Raw genomic sequence first — 15,185 nt, 5'->3', positions numbered from 1 at the left:
TTAAATGGTCCCCACTGCTAGAAGACTGCAGTCTAGACCTCCACTCAGTCAGTCGCTCCTAGATTGAAAGAAAAGGCCCAAACAGTCCAGTACCAACTACAGGCTTGACTTACGTCTAAAGTTGCTCCACATTTGTAGTGATGTAACTAAGACAAGGCTGTGACTCATGGATTTTCCTAGACAAGTAATACTTTGGTATGCGTGATAGGCAAGGTCCATCTCTTGTTATGGTCCAAGGTATAGTGCCTTTGAAGCCAACAGATCTCGCTTTCCAAAACCTCATCCAGATGGGGCAGTTTCATACAATTTGATAAACCATATTACTTCACTTACTGTGGTGACACTTAGTACACAGCCAGCTCCTGTGATCTGAAGGATTTTTGTAATGCACACACCATACTCTTTGTGTGGATTCAGGCATGGCAGCTACAGAATAGACATTATGGTAACAGTCTTCTTGCAGCAGCTAGAGGTTTATTTCACAGTACAGCAGAGTACAGAATCCACTGGCCATTTTTGACCAAACAAAATTATTTCTGAACAGGAGCTGCTCACAAGGCAAGATCAACACAGTCTTCATCAGTTCCACTAATTTGTCTTATCTCTGTGGCTCAGTGGGATCTATCGACTCCTTCTTACCATCTGTCAATCTTCTCTCCTTGATTAAAAGGCTGCATATTCAGCAGAACCTGAAAGTGCATCTCATCATTCTTCAGTAAATTAATCTACATTTATTTCAGCTAGGGAAAATAAGGATCTCAAAATATACTTCAAATTGCTTAGATACATGATGCACCTGATTGTGTTAATTTAAAAATGCCTACTTATAAAGTATGCACAATACACCACTGTCATGTACTAAGCCCCCTGCACCCATATTCTCAGTCCTAGAATATTTTTTGTTTGTTTCACAAATGTAAAGCTCCTGGGAGGTTCTGGATTGACAGCTGCAGAGAACATCCACTAAATGTATTCAACACAGTGCCAGTGCGCCGTTGCCTTGCCAAAATGCTTCAGCTCTGACAGAGGAAGTTGCTTCTATCCTCATTCCCTCTGTGATTCCTAACAAATGCACAAAGGCATGAGGTTTTGTATACTATGACCAGCCCACTCCTCCAACATGCAGGCACTTTGGCATCAATTACCATTTTTCAATGTAGCAAACAATAACCATTTTCCCCCTCACCATCCCCTCAAATGCAGGGATCAACATTTTTCTTTGTTTCAGAGTGAGATTTTCAGAGCAAGTTAAGGGATGTGGAGGTCACTGAAGATCCAACCTTAGGGCTGCCCACATCCACTAAGATACTTTATGCCCAAACTCCTATTTCATTAAAATGGGAATTCAGATGCCAAAATACTCTTGTGACTCTGACCTTAGCTTATCTTCTATGGTTATAGATGACAAAGAAAAACACCATCAATTATTAAAAAGAACACAGTCATCTGGCACAAATTCACAATGCACACACTATGAAAGCTGACGTGCTTTCAGAAGCATATTCCTTTAGGGGAAAAGGGAGGGGACGACTTACATTTATAAAATGGGCCTCAGTGCTACCCCAGCAACAACACAAGCTGCAAAGCTGGAAAAGGATGAAGGCCAGTTATTAGCTCTTAATAAAGGGCTATATTTTATGAGGCCCCAGCCTCACAGGGAATGAAAGGCATTGTCCAGGATGTCAAAGACAGGAGTAAACCCACAGGCTAGGGACAGGTATTACACACAAACTGGTTTCAGTGACCAGAAATTGGTTTAAACCTGTAACAGAGCAGGCATTCTGTGCACATAAACCAGTTTGAAAATGGCTGAAACTGGTTTGAGATAAACCTGGTTGAATGTACTATCAGACTTAACTGATTTAGGCCAAACTGGTTTATGCAATGTCTGTTCCAGACCACTTCCTGGTTTAAGTTAAATCAGAGTCCCCCAACATCCTGGCATGCTCTCCTGGCTGGGCTGGGCTCTCTGTTCCAGAGAGCTGGGCTGGCCCCTTGCCTCTGCCCCCTGTCTGGAGCTCCAGCAGACTTACAGGCACAGCAGTATCTGCCTGGCTTCCCCCTGCCCCTACCCCCTTGCTGCTCAAGCATGGATCTCCCCTCCCTCCCACAGCATGGACTGTAGCCAGCCTGTGGTATGCTAGCTAATGCTGAGAGGTTTCTGTGTAAGGCAGACAGGACAGTGTCCACTTAGGGCTTTTTGGAGCTAATCAGCAGGTAGCTGGTAATGTCCCTCCATTCCTTTCTTGGAAAAAGCTGTTTAAGAAGAGCTTGAACTAATGAGAAAGGCTTTGTTTTCTGATGGTCTGATAAATGCTGATAACAGCTGATAAATGCTTAGTTATCAATGGGTGGCCATGCCCCCTCAGCTCAGCACTGTGGAAGGGAAGGGAAGGGAAGGGATGGGAAGGGAAGGGAAGGCTGCTTTAGCGCCCCCCAGCTTGTAGCCTGAGCTACTGCAGGCATGTGCCTAAATTTCCTCAGTCCAAAGGGGATGTCTGTGCAGTTACAAACCAGTTTAGCCTAGCCAGGTTAGACTAACCTGCAAAGATTGAATCAATTCAGGCTTAGACTTTTTGAATGTCTGTCCCTAGCCACAGGGACCAACATAGGTTTATTTTTTGTTCTCCACCAAATAAGAAGAGCATAAAGCAGCATCTCTATAGGATAAGCATTTCTGAGAGTTCATTTCAGACATATCTGAATAGATATACCTACCTAAGTCAGTCTGCGGGGCACGGTACAAGTGCTATGTAAAACAGATATTTTAGGGTTTTGCAAGCTGAGATATTACTGTGGTGAGTTGAGCTAATAGTGTAGACAATTTTCCACTGTAAATCAAGCTTCACTTTAGCTGCATGTGGCCCTTTCATGTTTGCTTGCTAGGCAATCCCTCACAAAAAACATTCAGTTTAGTTGCTTGAATATGCAAATCCTATTCATGGCAGTGATGGCCAAAATGTGCACTTCGTGGTGCATTTGGCATAGAGATATCTCAACTCCATCATTGAATAAAAGCAATACTTCATGACATGTCCCCAATATAGTGCATATTTTACAACATAAATATAGAGTGGTTGCAATATTTAAACAAGGTGTAGGAATCCAATCTCATGAAAAAAAATAATAGTTTACCACAATGACAGATACTCTGTTCCTGAGGATGTATTTGTGGGTTTTATGTCTCCTTCTTATTTTTCATAGTGAGGAAATTAAATCATTTTGCCATGCAGAAATATGTAAATTACCAATTAAGAGAAATTTGGGTAAGATAAAAAAAATATGTGGAAATGTTTTGCCCATAGTAATATGAATATATTTTGTTTCCAGTAGTTCTTTGTTAACGAAAATTTTTAATTTTCAGAAATAAAAAGAGCTCTTTTGGAGGTCAATGCAACTACTCAGGAGAATAAAATATATAGGACTAGGTTAAGAATAATATCAGGGTTTGTAACAGAGGAAGCTTATCAACTGCTTGTTGTTTTTAGGAGCTGGGCTAAGGGGAGCAATTCATTTCTTTTAATAACAGTAATAACGCAATAGATCCTGCTTCTTCTGAAGACTGTGTTCGACTGGATTATTAAGTACATAAAAAAGAAAGATTTATGAAAATGAGCAACAGGAGATAAAAAGGACAAGTTTGATCAGCTCAGAAAAGCCATGAGGGAGTTGTAGATAAATGGTCTCTCCGTCTTGTAAGAAGAAACACTTCCTTGGATACAGAAGGGGAATGAACAATACCGAATCATTTCTATTTCAGCTTACTACTGATAGGAGTTGAAGCCTCCCCCCATGAAACAACTCCAATACCCTTGCTCACACTGGGCTGCCACTGAAAGCAATGTGAAGAATCTGTTTATAGCTTCTACAACTAAACAACGTGTAAAACTTCATAAAGCTAACCAGCCATTTACTTGCCTTTACTAGCGTCCCAGTATATTTTAGCTCCAATAAGTTTATTAGAGGCTATATAAAAAAAGAGCATGCTGAAAAAGCTCTTCAAACCTAATTTAATCATAATAGGATTTTTATCCTTAGTCTATATGTATCCTCCCATCCAAGCCAGTGATGGTTTTTCCATTACACCATATCCACAGTGATTTTAGGCAGAACAACAATTTACATTGTAGAAGAATTCTGGAAAACAGTAACTTCTATTCCCAGATTTTTTTCTTCCAAGTAGTCAGAAAAGTCTCCTCCACAGCAAATAAAATATTTGGTTAACTGAAATTGCTGAAGCTTCTGATGTATTTATATCAGTCTTCAACCTCATCCATCTGAGTCACAGAACTTTGCTAGGACAGGAATAGCAGTGGCTGGATCCAAGACCAAAATCTTGGTCTGAGGGCTCCCTATGGCTCCTATACATGTGCAGAGAGGCTGCTCCGATGCGCTGGAATGACAGTGCATCAGAGTAGATTCAATTAATTGAGTCTGCTGGAGTGTGGTAATTACAGTGCTCCAGCAGACTCCAGTGTCAAGTGTATCAGTGCCCCCGCGCTGAAAAATGGTGGTGGGGTGCTTAAACTAAAGCTTGTTTGAAGCACCCCGCTGCCATTTTTCAGCACAGAGACACTGATACACTTGACACCCCAGGCACTTTTAATTAGCATGGCTCTCGGAGAAGTGCTAATTAAAGCACCCCCCACCTCCACCGCCTCCCGGACTAGGTCTATAAATGCCCGAGGGCATTTATGAGCATATTGTGCTGCTGTTTTATTGATCTAAGTTTGAAATGCATTATTGTTTCCTTTCTTGAGTAGGTGTAAGTCTTAACAGGTACAAGTCTAACCTTAGACCCTTCTAAATAAACTCACTAACTGCTTACATCAAGCCAACTGGTATATTTTAATTTTGAGCAGTTGGCTACAGAGAGAAAAACCCCATCTCCACAAATTTGTCCAGATAGTTCTCTCTGAGGAAGGACCTACTGTTCTACTATTTTTGTCACTTGTCGAAGTTTCTCACTTGTAATCTGAATATTTTGAGCTGTTGTATAAGAAAATTGCTAAGGAGAAAATGGCAGACTCCAGATATTTGCATATTTGATATTTGTGATCAGTGCATCCCCATTCTGGATTGTGATTAATTTTTTCCTTCTAATAATCACAGCCATGTAGTTTGCATAGATTTTGGGTCCCCATCACAACAGATTTGGTTTCCCTTTCACTTTTTACAATATGTGATAATGATTAATGTGTATGTATTTACAAGGCTCAAAAAATCCTGACTACAGGAACTTGTCATATGCTTTTATAGGGTGGGATTTTCAAAAGTGCTACCACAGGAAGCAGAGCTAAGCTTATGAAGTCAATGATAAGTGAAGGCAGTGCTTAATAATAAGCATTAATTCAGTGGGAGCAGAGATAGGCTAATGGGTGCTTTTTTTTGAATTCCCATCCTGGGATACTTTAGTGAAGTCCACAGAAATTAAACAACTTTCTAAAAAATCCCATCCCCTGCCCACTACCAAAAATAAATAAGACAATAATAACCTAGGACAGGGGTGGGCAAAATGCAGCCCACAGGCCAGATGCGGTCCACCAGGCCATTCTAGCTGACCCACGGGACCCCCTAAAAAAATTTAGAAAATTAATATTTATCAGCCCCTGAGTGCCCATTATGCGGCTCTCGAAGGCTTGCCAAAACTTAGTAAACCCAGAATAATTGCCCGCCCCTGACCTAGAACCTTCCTCTGAATTGCGAAGAGTTTTTTTGTTATTTTTGTTTACTTAGACTGTAATCTCCTAGGGAGAGGTACAGATTGCAGATACTTCATTCAAATTCACTGCAGTTATTCTGAGTTTATGCCAGTATAAATCTAACCACGCCTTTCATTTTTATGAAAAGACAACTGGTGCTTTGCCAGTAAATAATGCCGTAATAGCTCAAAGACTTGACCATTCGCTTTAAATCTTATCTCATTCGGAATTCTGCAGCAATTAAGAACTAAAATTCATCGGATGAAAAGACTTTGATGTTTTCTAAAAATCTGTATAGGATTTCAGTGAAAAGTCTATTAGTGAATTGGCTGTGTGCATTACAACTAGTATTTCAAACATGAGACATCTTGAGACTGCTGTCATATTTTTTATCATCTGATCTGATGTATGATAACAGTATTCTTACCCCAGCCTTAAGGAGAAAAAGTGTTAAGCTTGTCTTGTTTAGAAACTACGGTAAAGGAAAGGGACTAGGGAACAGACTGTCTGGAGAACTCCCAGCTAGCCTTGTCTGTCCAACTATTTGTGCTAAAGAGCTGGATTTGAATAAGGTGGGTTGTTATTAGTCAAATTGACAGCAGGATCTCTGCTTTAGTTACCCCATATTCTCATTTGCTAATTGGCTAAAATAAATATCTGGAGGTTAACATGTCAGCATCTTTGTGGTTTTAATTCTATTGTGCTTCAAATTGCTGACACTGCCTGCTCATGTCTAGGGCAACATCAAATCATGTTGTCATTATGGTGGGCACAAAATGAACACTTCATTCCATCTTTGCAGGCTGCTAACATAATATTATACTATAATTATACTATATATTATATAATATTATAAATATAAACATTTGAATAAACCTAGCTGCATCTACTCTGGGCCACATTTCCAGAGCTGGTGAGTCCATACAACTGCAGTCCAAGCCAACTGGACCTATGCATTCACCCCTTCAGAAAATGTTTTATTTCTCCTCTTTAATCATGTGAAAATTCACATGGTGCACAGCAGGAAGAAAAAGTTTATTGCAGTCCACTGCCAGCATCAACTTGCTGGAAAAGTTACCAAATACAAATGGTTAAAAGTGTGTATGCCTTTTTTTTTCCCTCAGTTCAAACTCTAACCCACTTTTCCCCATGCAAATGTGAATATCTGGACCTGCTGCCAAATTCTGGGTTAGGTTTTGCTATCTGCCTAATAGTGGAGGGGGAAAAAAAAAATCAACAAAAGAGTTGTACACATACATTCTAGTATATCTAATGCACCAGGTACTTTTTCAAGTGAAACATGGAGACATTGGGTGCATGTACACATGCACTTTACTGTGGAGTAGACTAATTAGCTTCATAGTAAAGCATCATTGTCTATGCATGAGCTGGTATCATGGACAGTACTATCTGATAGCAGAGTAATTAACTGCATTGTAATGCATGTGTAGATAGAGGTCAGGCAAGGGCCATAGTCCTGGCTGCCACCTAACCATACAACTCCCCTAGTTCAGCACCCTCATGCCCCAGCCAGCCCCTCTGCTGCCCCCGCCTCCACCCAGAGCCTGGGGCTGACTCCCTGTGCCCCCTGCCTACTCCGCCCCAGCTCAAATTGCTGCTATCCCAGGCACAAGTGTAGATGCTGAGCCTGGGAGCAGTTTACTCCAGCTCAAACAGCTCCAGAGTTTATTGCTTCGCCTTAATTCACATATAGATGCACCCACTGATAGGTAAACTACATACCCTTCTTTTCTGTGAGCTTCCTTTTCATCACTGTTAACCCATAATCTATTTAGCAGAGAGAAGTAGTTAGCCATATCAGTCTGAAGTTAGGCTGATGGCAGGGCAGCACCTTTGAGTAACTGGCTCAGAGAAGTGTAAGATTTCCAGGGCAATATCCTATTTCATTAGCAGCTAGGAAACTAGCCTACACAAGTTATTAGGGATCCAATATCAATACACCAATCTTAGGAAAGTTAGGTTCCCAAGCTTCAATCCTAACTTTGCAACAAGATCCTAGCTTTACAACTGGCCATACCAAAATCTGTGGGATGGCAGGGACAGCTCCACATTTTGTACAGTGAGCCCATGTTCCCAGCTTTACAAAGATATTTGCTAATTTTTTGGTTCCAAGTGCAGCATCCACAGGATCAAATAAACCTCAGTACATGCTGCATGCCAAAAACCAGTTGAGTTACAAGTCCTAGCAGAATAGTTTTCATCTGGTCTTAATTTTGCACAGAGAAGTCAGCTTGCCCTTTAGATACACAATAAATCTTTATCCGTATCTTTTCCTTTAGATAAAGTGCAGTTTTTCCTTTAGATGCACAATGTTTTGTAAAAGCTGCGTTTATTTCTTAGAAGGTTATTATAATCGCCCACAAGTATTCTCAGCCAACTGAGTCCAGGCTAGCTAGGAATTAACAGAAATATTATATGCAAATTCCTACTTCATTTTATTTTTCCAGTCAGCTCTCGGTGTGTCAAGTGTCAGCCATTGATAACATACACGGGCACAAAGCCACCATGTGCCCGTCTTATCCGCAATCTCATTGTGCCTACAAGACACTAAATAGAATGTCCTAAAGGAACAAAAACTGTGGGAAAGTTATAAACATCTGTTTCAACAAAATGTACAAAGTCATTTCTGTGGGACTTGCAATACCCATTATTTGCTTTTGGGGAATATTCATAAGAACAAATTTGGTTAATGAAAGTATTTGCAGAAAGGGAATACCCAGGTTCCATGCTCAATTGCCTTTTGGCACAACGAATGGAAACGTACAAATTTTTAATGTGCAGCCTGTGTCATATTTGAAAATTGGTCCCAGTGGATACTCCAGCATACTTTTCACAGATACAAATGCTGCATTGCCACACAAAGAGCCCGATCTACCTCTGAGTACAGTCAGCTGGAATTTTTCTGTGGGTCAGGTCCATACTGGATAAAAGTATGCACTGAACTGAAAAAAATTGCCCTGAAATTTTGCCATAGCCTGTGTCAGAATAATATTTACATCAGACTAAATGATAGCTGTGGTTTCAATTTTTTTTTTTTTTTTTTTTGGTTGTCTGCTTTTCAGCTTTCTGTTGGAGTGGGTTTGTTACTGAAGCTAAAGCCATCAGCTAGGAATAGATCTGGAAAAGGCAGGGAGCGGTGGGGTTATATATAGCCTTTTCCTGTAAGTAGTGAGAGATTTCACCATGCTGCAAATCATAACAAGGAGAAAACTGTAGTGGTAGCAATATCGATGCCAAAGGAGCTCTAATCAAAGTGCAGGGCAACACTGTTATGCATTGTTCAACTAAAATGATCTGGAAATTACTGTTTTAATCAATAAAAACCTGTATTTGTTTTGAAAAATTGCAAGGAAACCCCCCCCTTGAAATCCATACATTCTCACTGGACAATATATTTATTTACAAAGCCCATGTCCTAGAACAGAAACAAAAAACAACACACACTTATTCATGCTACTGTACAGCTTTCGTTACAGGGAAGGGGGGAAAGCACATAGGAGGTACAATACAAGACTGTCCCCCAACATTTTTTAGCTCTCACTTCACCACTAGTCAGTTTGATCTCCCAACTAAAAGCAAAGCTATAATCTCAGTTCTGCAACTTCCATGAAGACCTGAGACTTCCCTGATGTGCTTTTTATGTGCCACAACGGTCATTGTGCATTTTAGAAATAACCGCGTCATGGATTAAGTGGGCTGAGACCAGCTGCAGACCAGAGGCCTACCTCTAGTTTGTGCAGAAAGCAGTAGCAGCTTCAAATAAGAAGAAACCAGAAGAGTCGGTGCATCCATTTTGATATAGTAAAAGTCCAGTTATCTGTAGCAGCTCCCCAGGCAGGGCTTGTACATTCTGCAGGAGGCTTTGTGGAGCATTTTAACCTTACAGGCATCACTGCAGAACTTGAAAGCTGGAGTTCACAGAACTAAAGTTTATGTTTGACTTTGAATTCATTACAGTCCAGAAGCATCAATGCCTAAACTTTCTGTGCTGAAGCTGGTTATAGAAAGTCTGCTTGAAAAAATGTATGGCCAAAAGCTATTTATTCTATAAGATACCTTCTGACATTTCTTTTAAAAAAGGGAAATTCCCAGCAGAAAAAACAAACCTTAAAGATGGGGGGCGGGGTTAATCATTCAATGCAATGCATTTATACTTCAAAGATTTCTTAGATGTTAAGATGAAAAGGAACCATTATAATTATCTTGTCTGTACTCCTTCATAACAAAGACCGTAGAATTTCACCCATTGCCCCTGCTCTTAGCCCACTTCTACTTATGCATTTACTTTACAAGCTGTATGAGCTAAAAAGCTATTTAAATATGCTCTTCCTTTCGTTGTTCATTGCCATGGTGTTCTTTTGGTTTTTTTTAAACAGCAACATTTCTGTGCACATAGTTACCAATTAATGTAAAATGTAAACATAATTTAAAGTTTGTTTGTTCGTTATTAGACATCTTTAAGAAATTGGGTCAAGTCTCCTTAGCACATTCCCTGAAAGTATATGGAAAACTGGGCTGCACAAAAAGAAACTTGTGCTGTTAAAGTACTGACATGCTGAGTATCTAGATCATCATAACCACTGAGTTAGATTCAAGCACTGGGTAAGCCTGCAGCAGTGCTGCCCTACAAGCAGGCTGCTGTCCATCAGCATTGATAAAGTTACCAAACTGATTTTATGCAAGAGGCAAGGATTTGGGGGGATATCTTTTATCGGACCAACTGCGTGGTTGGGATGGACTCAGACAAGCTTTTGGGTATCATAGCACCCTTCCTCAGGTCTCTGAAAGAAAAGCAGGCTCACCCACACGTACCCGGTAACTTCAGCAAACTTTTCCAAAAACTCCAACTGTGTGAGCAGACAGATTTTAAAATGTACCTCGTTGGGAACAACTTAGTGAGAAGCAAGCTCACACACACGCGCGCGCGCGCGCACACACACACACACACACACACGTGCGCGCTTTGTAAGGGGCTCTAAGTAATTCTTTACTTAGCATAACATACACAGAGATGTAGGCAAGATGACAAATACTGAAGCTGCCTATACACATGCTCGGAGATGGGCGAGGTGCATTTTAGAGTGGTTCTCTGGCAACTGTCCCAATTAAAACAACTTGCTGTCATGTGTATTAAGCTCCTGCACATTTAAAAATGGCTGCAAGATGCTTTATCTAGGCCTCATTCAATGAGGTTTAGTTAAAACGCTCCACAGCTATTTTAAAACGCACAGGGGCTGAATACCACACATGATGCTGTGGTGATGCAGGGTTATAATTAGAATGCAAAGCAGACTCAATTAATCAAGCCTGCTCTGATGTGTTCTAATTATAACAGTAACAAGCACATGTATAAGCAGCTGGAGTTTCCTCACTACTTCAGAGAGTGCTTTGGGCGTAGGGCACCATTCTCTCCTCTTCTTCAGCATATGGCTTGTCCTCTGAATCATGGAATGCAAATGTAAATCTGTCTTGCCCCAAGTCACCTTGCTGTGCCCTTGACTTACTCCACAAATTAAACAGGACCCCCAGCTACAAAAGCATGCTCTTCCACTTCTCTTTCCTGACTAAAGTGGTTCATCCTTCTCTGTCAATTCCCCAAATTTTAATGCCCCCACACCAGCACCTACATCCTTGGTTCTGCTACTGGGGATTTTTCATTCTCCACTTTCCCTCCCTGAAGATTACTTAGAAGAACTGGTTTCTCCCCACTTCTGCCAATGCATAATCCTCAAGGTGTTTCCACCTGAATAAGCTGTCACCCTGTCCCTTGTCCCAGCACATGGTGGATTCCACATACACTGAGCCGTTCAATGATTCATAATATCTACCAGAAATCATAAATTGTACATTGAGATTTCTCACATAGTCGAACACATTAACTCCACAAATCAGTCACCGAGGTAGGGTGCAAATCTACATGAAGTCTCAGTATTGTTGTATGTTGTTTCAGATATCATTAGCTTCTGTGTCAGTCTAACCACAGTTAGAGCATCCCTTTCAGCATCATCGACTCTTTCCTTCTCTTTCTCTGCTGTGCAGAAGTTCACTCGAACCAGAGCAGCCCCGTCAGTGAGTTCCCCAGCTACAGTGGAAATGGAAATGACACCAGTTTGCTGGTTTCACCCCTGCTGGTGGCCGGAGTGGTGATTGGACTCGTGCTGTTTCTATCCTGCGTTACAATCATCGTGGGCAGCCTGCGAAAGGACGGACGGTTAAGACACCCTCATATGAGAAGAGATGCTAATTATGGTGAGGACGCATTTAACCTTCTTATGCAAGTGTGGACAGGGATTGCACACAGAAACTGCAGATCCATCATTTAATAGATAAGACAGAAGAATACAGCCTGTTTTCTTTAGTGACATCTCTGTGGTGGCTCAGAAGTAGGAAAAGCTATACGTTAAAAGGCCAAAATGAAGATGTCAGAACCAATAGTATAGCTCCTGTTAGTCCAAGTGTTTACTTTTCCTTGGTACTCTATATTTCCTCCCCTCCCCGTAACCTCCCAGTTTACTGCTGTATTCAGCTGATATCCAGTAATAACCTTGGGCCCAATTTTATTTCTCTCTGCTAAAGAGCCATTTTATAGCAGTTTATTGAAAAACAGATCATGGAGCTCTCTCTCCTCTACAGTCTCATCTAGCCTGTAAGAGTAACTTAGTAATTGTCCCTTCTTTTTCTGTGCACATTAAAAAATAGATGTAGTGCTGCAGTGGTGGCAGTGTTGGGTCAATACATGATAAAACCCTGATAAGCCTTGCCCCAGTGGTACTAATCACCTCGCTGTGACACCACCAAACTATATCCCAGTAATTCCTGTGACCAAAATCCTTCACCATTGTGTCCTTCACAGGATGACTTTTTGGCCATTCTATAGTTTGCAGATCAGAAGTTGAGAACCACTTCATCCAGATTACATACAACAGAAAATAGGCCTCCGTACTTGGAAAGAAGAATGCTAGCATGCATATAAAAAGTAACCCCAGAGGCCAGAGCTTCAGTTAGTATAAATCCTCTGCTTCAAGTCGGGTAGAAACATCACCGAATTCAAGCAAGCATCAACAACTTCTACCGCTCAAAGGTCTCACCCTCTGTTTGCAATTTGTCATGAAACAAAGATTATGTATAGGGATTTCCTTATTCCAATTTTTGTTTGAGGTTTACATTAAAACAATTCTAACATTTATCATTTGAAAGAAAAAATAATCTACCCAAAAATATAAATTTACTGTGCATTTTGAAGGTACCACTCAGATTTCATAAAAGTACATCCGAGACAGATTTTTTTAAAGAGTACCTTGGACCTAATCCTGATTTTACTGAGGGAAATAGCAACCCCCCATTAAAGTCAGCAGAACTAAAATCTAAGCAGCATATTTAATCTTTAAAAGCAGAGAAAATAAATTATCAGTCTCTCCAAGTTTAATACAGATCTATCTGCTTTTTCATCCAAGGCATATAAATATTGTCATGCATTTTTTACCTAATTTTATATTCACATTTGCACATCTCTCAGAACTGCTACACTTTAAAAAGATTACTAATCTATTGCAGAAAATGAAAAACAATATCTACTGCTTTGTAAAATTTATTTTGCTGCTCTCTCATTTGGCTCTGCAAGCAGTTAAATCACCAATTTCAGAGCACCACGGTTGCTGTATCAGTGATAAAGCCTGGTACACAGAGATCTGGGGGCATGATAAGGAGCTGTGCATTATAATAAAATGCTGTCATCTTCATTGCTTAAACAAAACTAGCTATCTTAATTTCAGCTCTATTCTAAAACCTCAAAGTCAGCTCAGGAGAAAGGTTGATATAAAAAGAAGGAAAGGCTTTCCATCTCTAAAATAGTGTGAAATAGAAAAGAGACACAACAGCATCTTTTAGTAGTAATAATCTTGGCTTTATATCAGCACACATCATGGTAGCATCTGGGTGCATTTCCAGTGGCACAAGTGAAAACGAGGAATTGGTGTGCATTTGGCCTGCTAAATGTATTGAGGCAAGCCAAGGCACATGGGGACGGTGGGCAGAGCGGTGGTAGGATTCTACGGGGAATTAAATTGGTCCGTTAGACTGATCCTGAAAACCTAACTGAAGATGTTCACAGATGAAAACTGCCTGAGGAAAAAACAGTTTACGAGGAATGGAAAGATGCCCTGACCCTATACTTACAGTTAGGCAAAAATTGCTTTTACAACCCTGTTTAAAGAAAACGTTGGCTTCTCCACACACACATATACAGCCCTAAGTCACAGACTGAAGCTGCTTTATTTTAAAGAGCAAATATTTTAACTCTGACTTGTCTTTCAGCAGTTCAGGGCAATCGGTTTACACCAGTTCTGAGTTTCAGCCAAGTCTTCTGGAAGGTATTCCATCACTGAGGAGTTTGACTAACAGCATTTGTGGAAAGGCAGTTTTAGGGCTCCAATTTAAATCCTATAGCAAAGGAGTCGTGGCAGTCGTCATTGCCCTCCACATCCACAGTGTCTCCAACTCCGACGAGCTAAGGACTGGAGCAGACCTTGCAAGGTACGGCTTTGCTGAAGAAGTGCTGAAATGCCTCTCATCGACTGCTTAGCAAGTGGAAAGCAGGCGCACACAGTTCACAGCAGCTGCTTTTTGTTCACAAATGGATTTTTATTCACTTTGTTCTTCTACATCAGTGAGTTAAACTTCATCTGTGACACCTGACTGCCCTTGTCAGCTCCCTAAAAGAACAGGCTGAGGCTGCCTCACAATAATGCTGACACCCTGTGACGTGCACCTGTTTGTGGAGTAACCACCTGCAAAATCAAGTGCCAGATGATGTCCCTGACAAAACCAGACAGGCAGTAACAGCATCTTCTTGTTGGTTCCTAGAGGGAACTGAGGACAACTTGTCCTGGATATTTTTGTTCATATAACAGAAACTACCAAAAAAACTACAAGAGTTAGAACATGCTGGCCAATCTTTTGTAATACTTGTGAACGTGAAAGTGCAGCTAGACTGATCGGCATCTCATAACTGAAGGAGGGAGAAAAAGGTTACAGACCAAATCCACTATCAGACGGATTTTGCCTCTTTGCTGTTTGGTGGAAGCATCATCTGACTGGGAACCGCAGTCTAATAACATTTCCTACCAGCCTTCTGGAAACACCCACACTGCCAGAAAAACCTGCAAGAAACCCTAGAGCAGCGCTGAAATCACTTGCAGCACTTTTTTCCTGAATAGAAGTGTCTGGAGAAGACACCGCCAGGGGAATTTTACAGAATCCACCTCCAGCTTTTTCATCCCATTACTGCCTAATACAATTAACGTTTCTTCCTAGCTCCTCACCCTTCCCATTCCTGATGCCTTTCCAGTTCTAAACGTCCATTCCTAGAAGTGACAAGCTAATCTGCATCCTTGCTGGTATCTAAAAAGGCAAAGCTGCATGAAGCTTTAGGTAATTTAAACTAGGGAGTAGCTTAAAACCAAT

At 40.9% G+C, this 15,185-nt stretch overlaps 1 protein-coding gene across 2 annotated transcripts in view; it reads left to right on the top strand.

Moving 5' to 3' along the window:
- The window catches only part of BEAN1 (brain expressed associated with NEDD4 1), a 119,958-nt gene that overhangs the window by 67,908 nt on the left and 36,865 nt on the right, over nucleotides 1–15,185 (top strand). For both annotated transcript variants that reach the window (XM_014595617.3, XM_059713885.1), the window contains one exon: nucleotides 11,763–11,972. In XM_014595617.3, the coding sequence (XP_014451103.2) occupies nucleotides 11,763–11,972 (210 nt within the window). The remainder of the gene's footprint in view (nucleotides 1–11,762; nucleotides 11,973–15,185) is intronic.

The sequence above is a fragment of the Alligator mississippiensis genome, chromosome 10, assembly GCF_030867095.1.
Source record: "Alligator mississippiensis isolate rAllMis1 chromosome 10, rAllMis1, whole genome shotgun sequence".
NCBI classification, from domain to species: Eukaryota; Metazoa; Chordata; order Crocodylia; family Alligatoridae; genus Alligator; species Alligator mississippiensis.
Note: the sequence above shows the minus strand (reverse complement) of the source record. Positions and strands in the feature narration are given on the sequence as shown.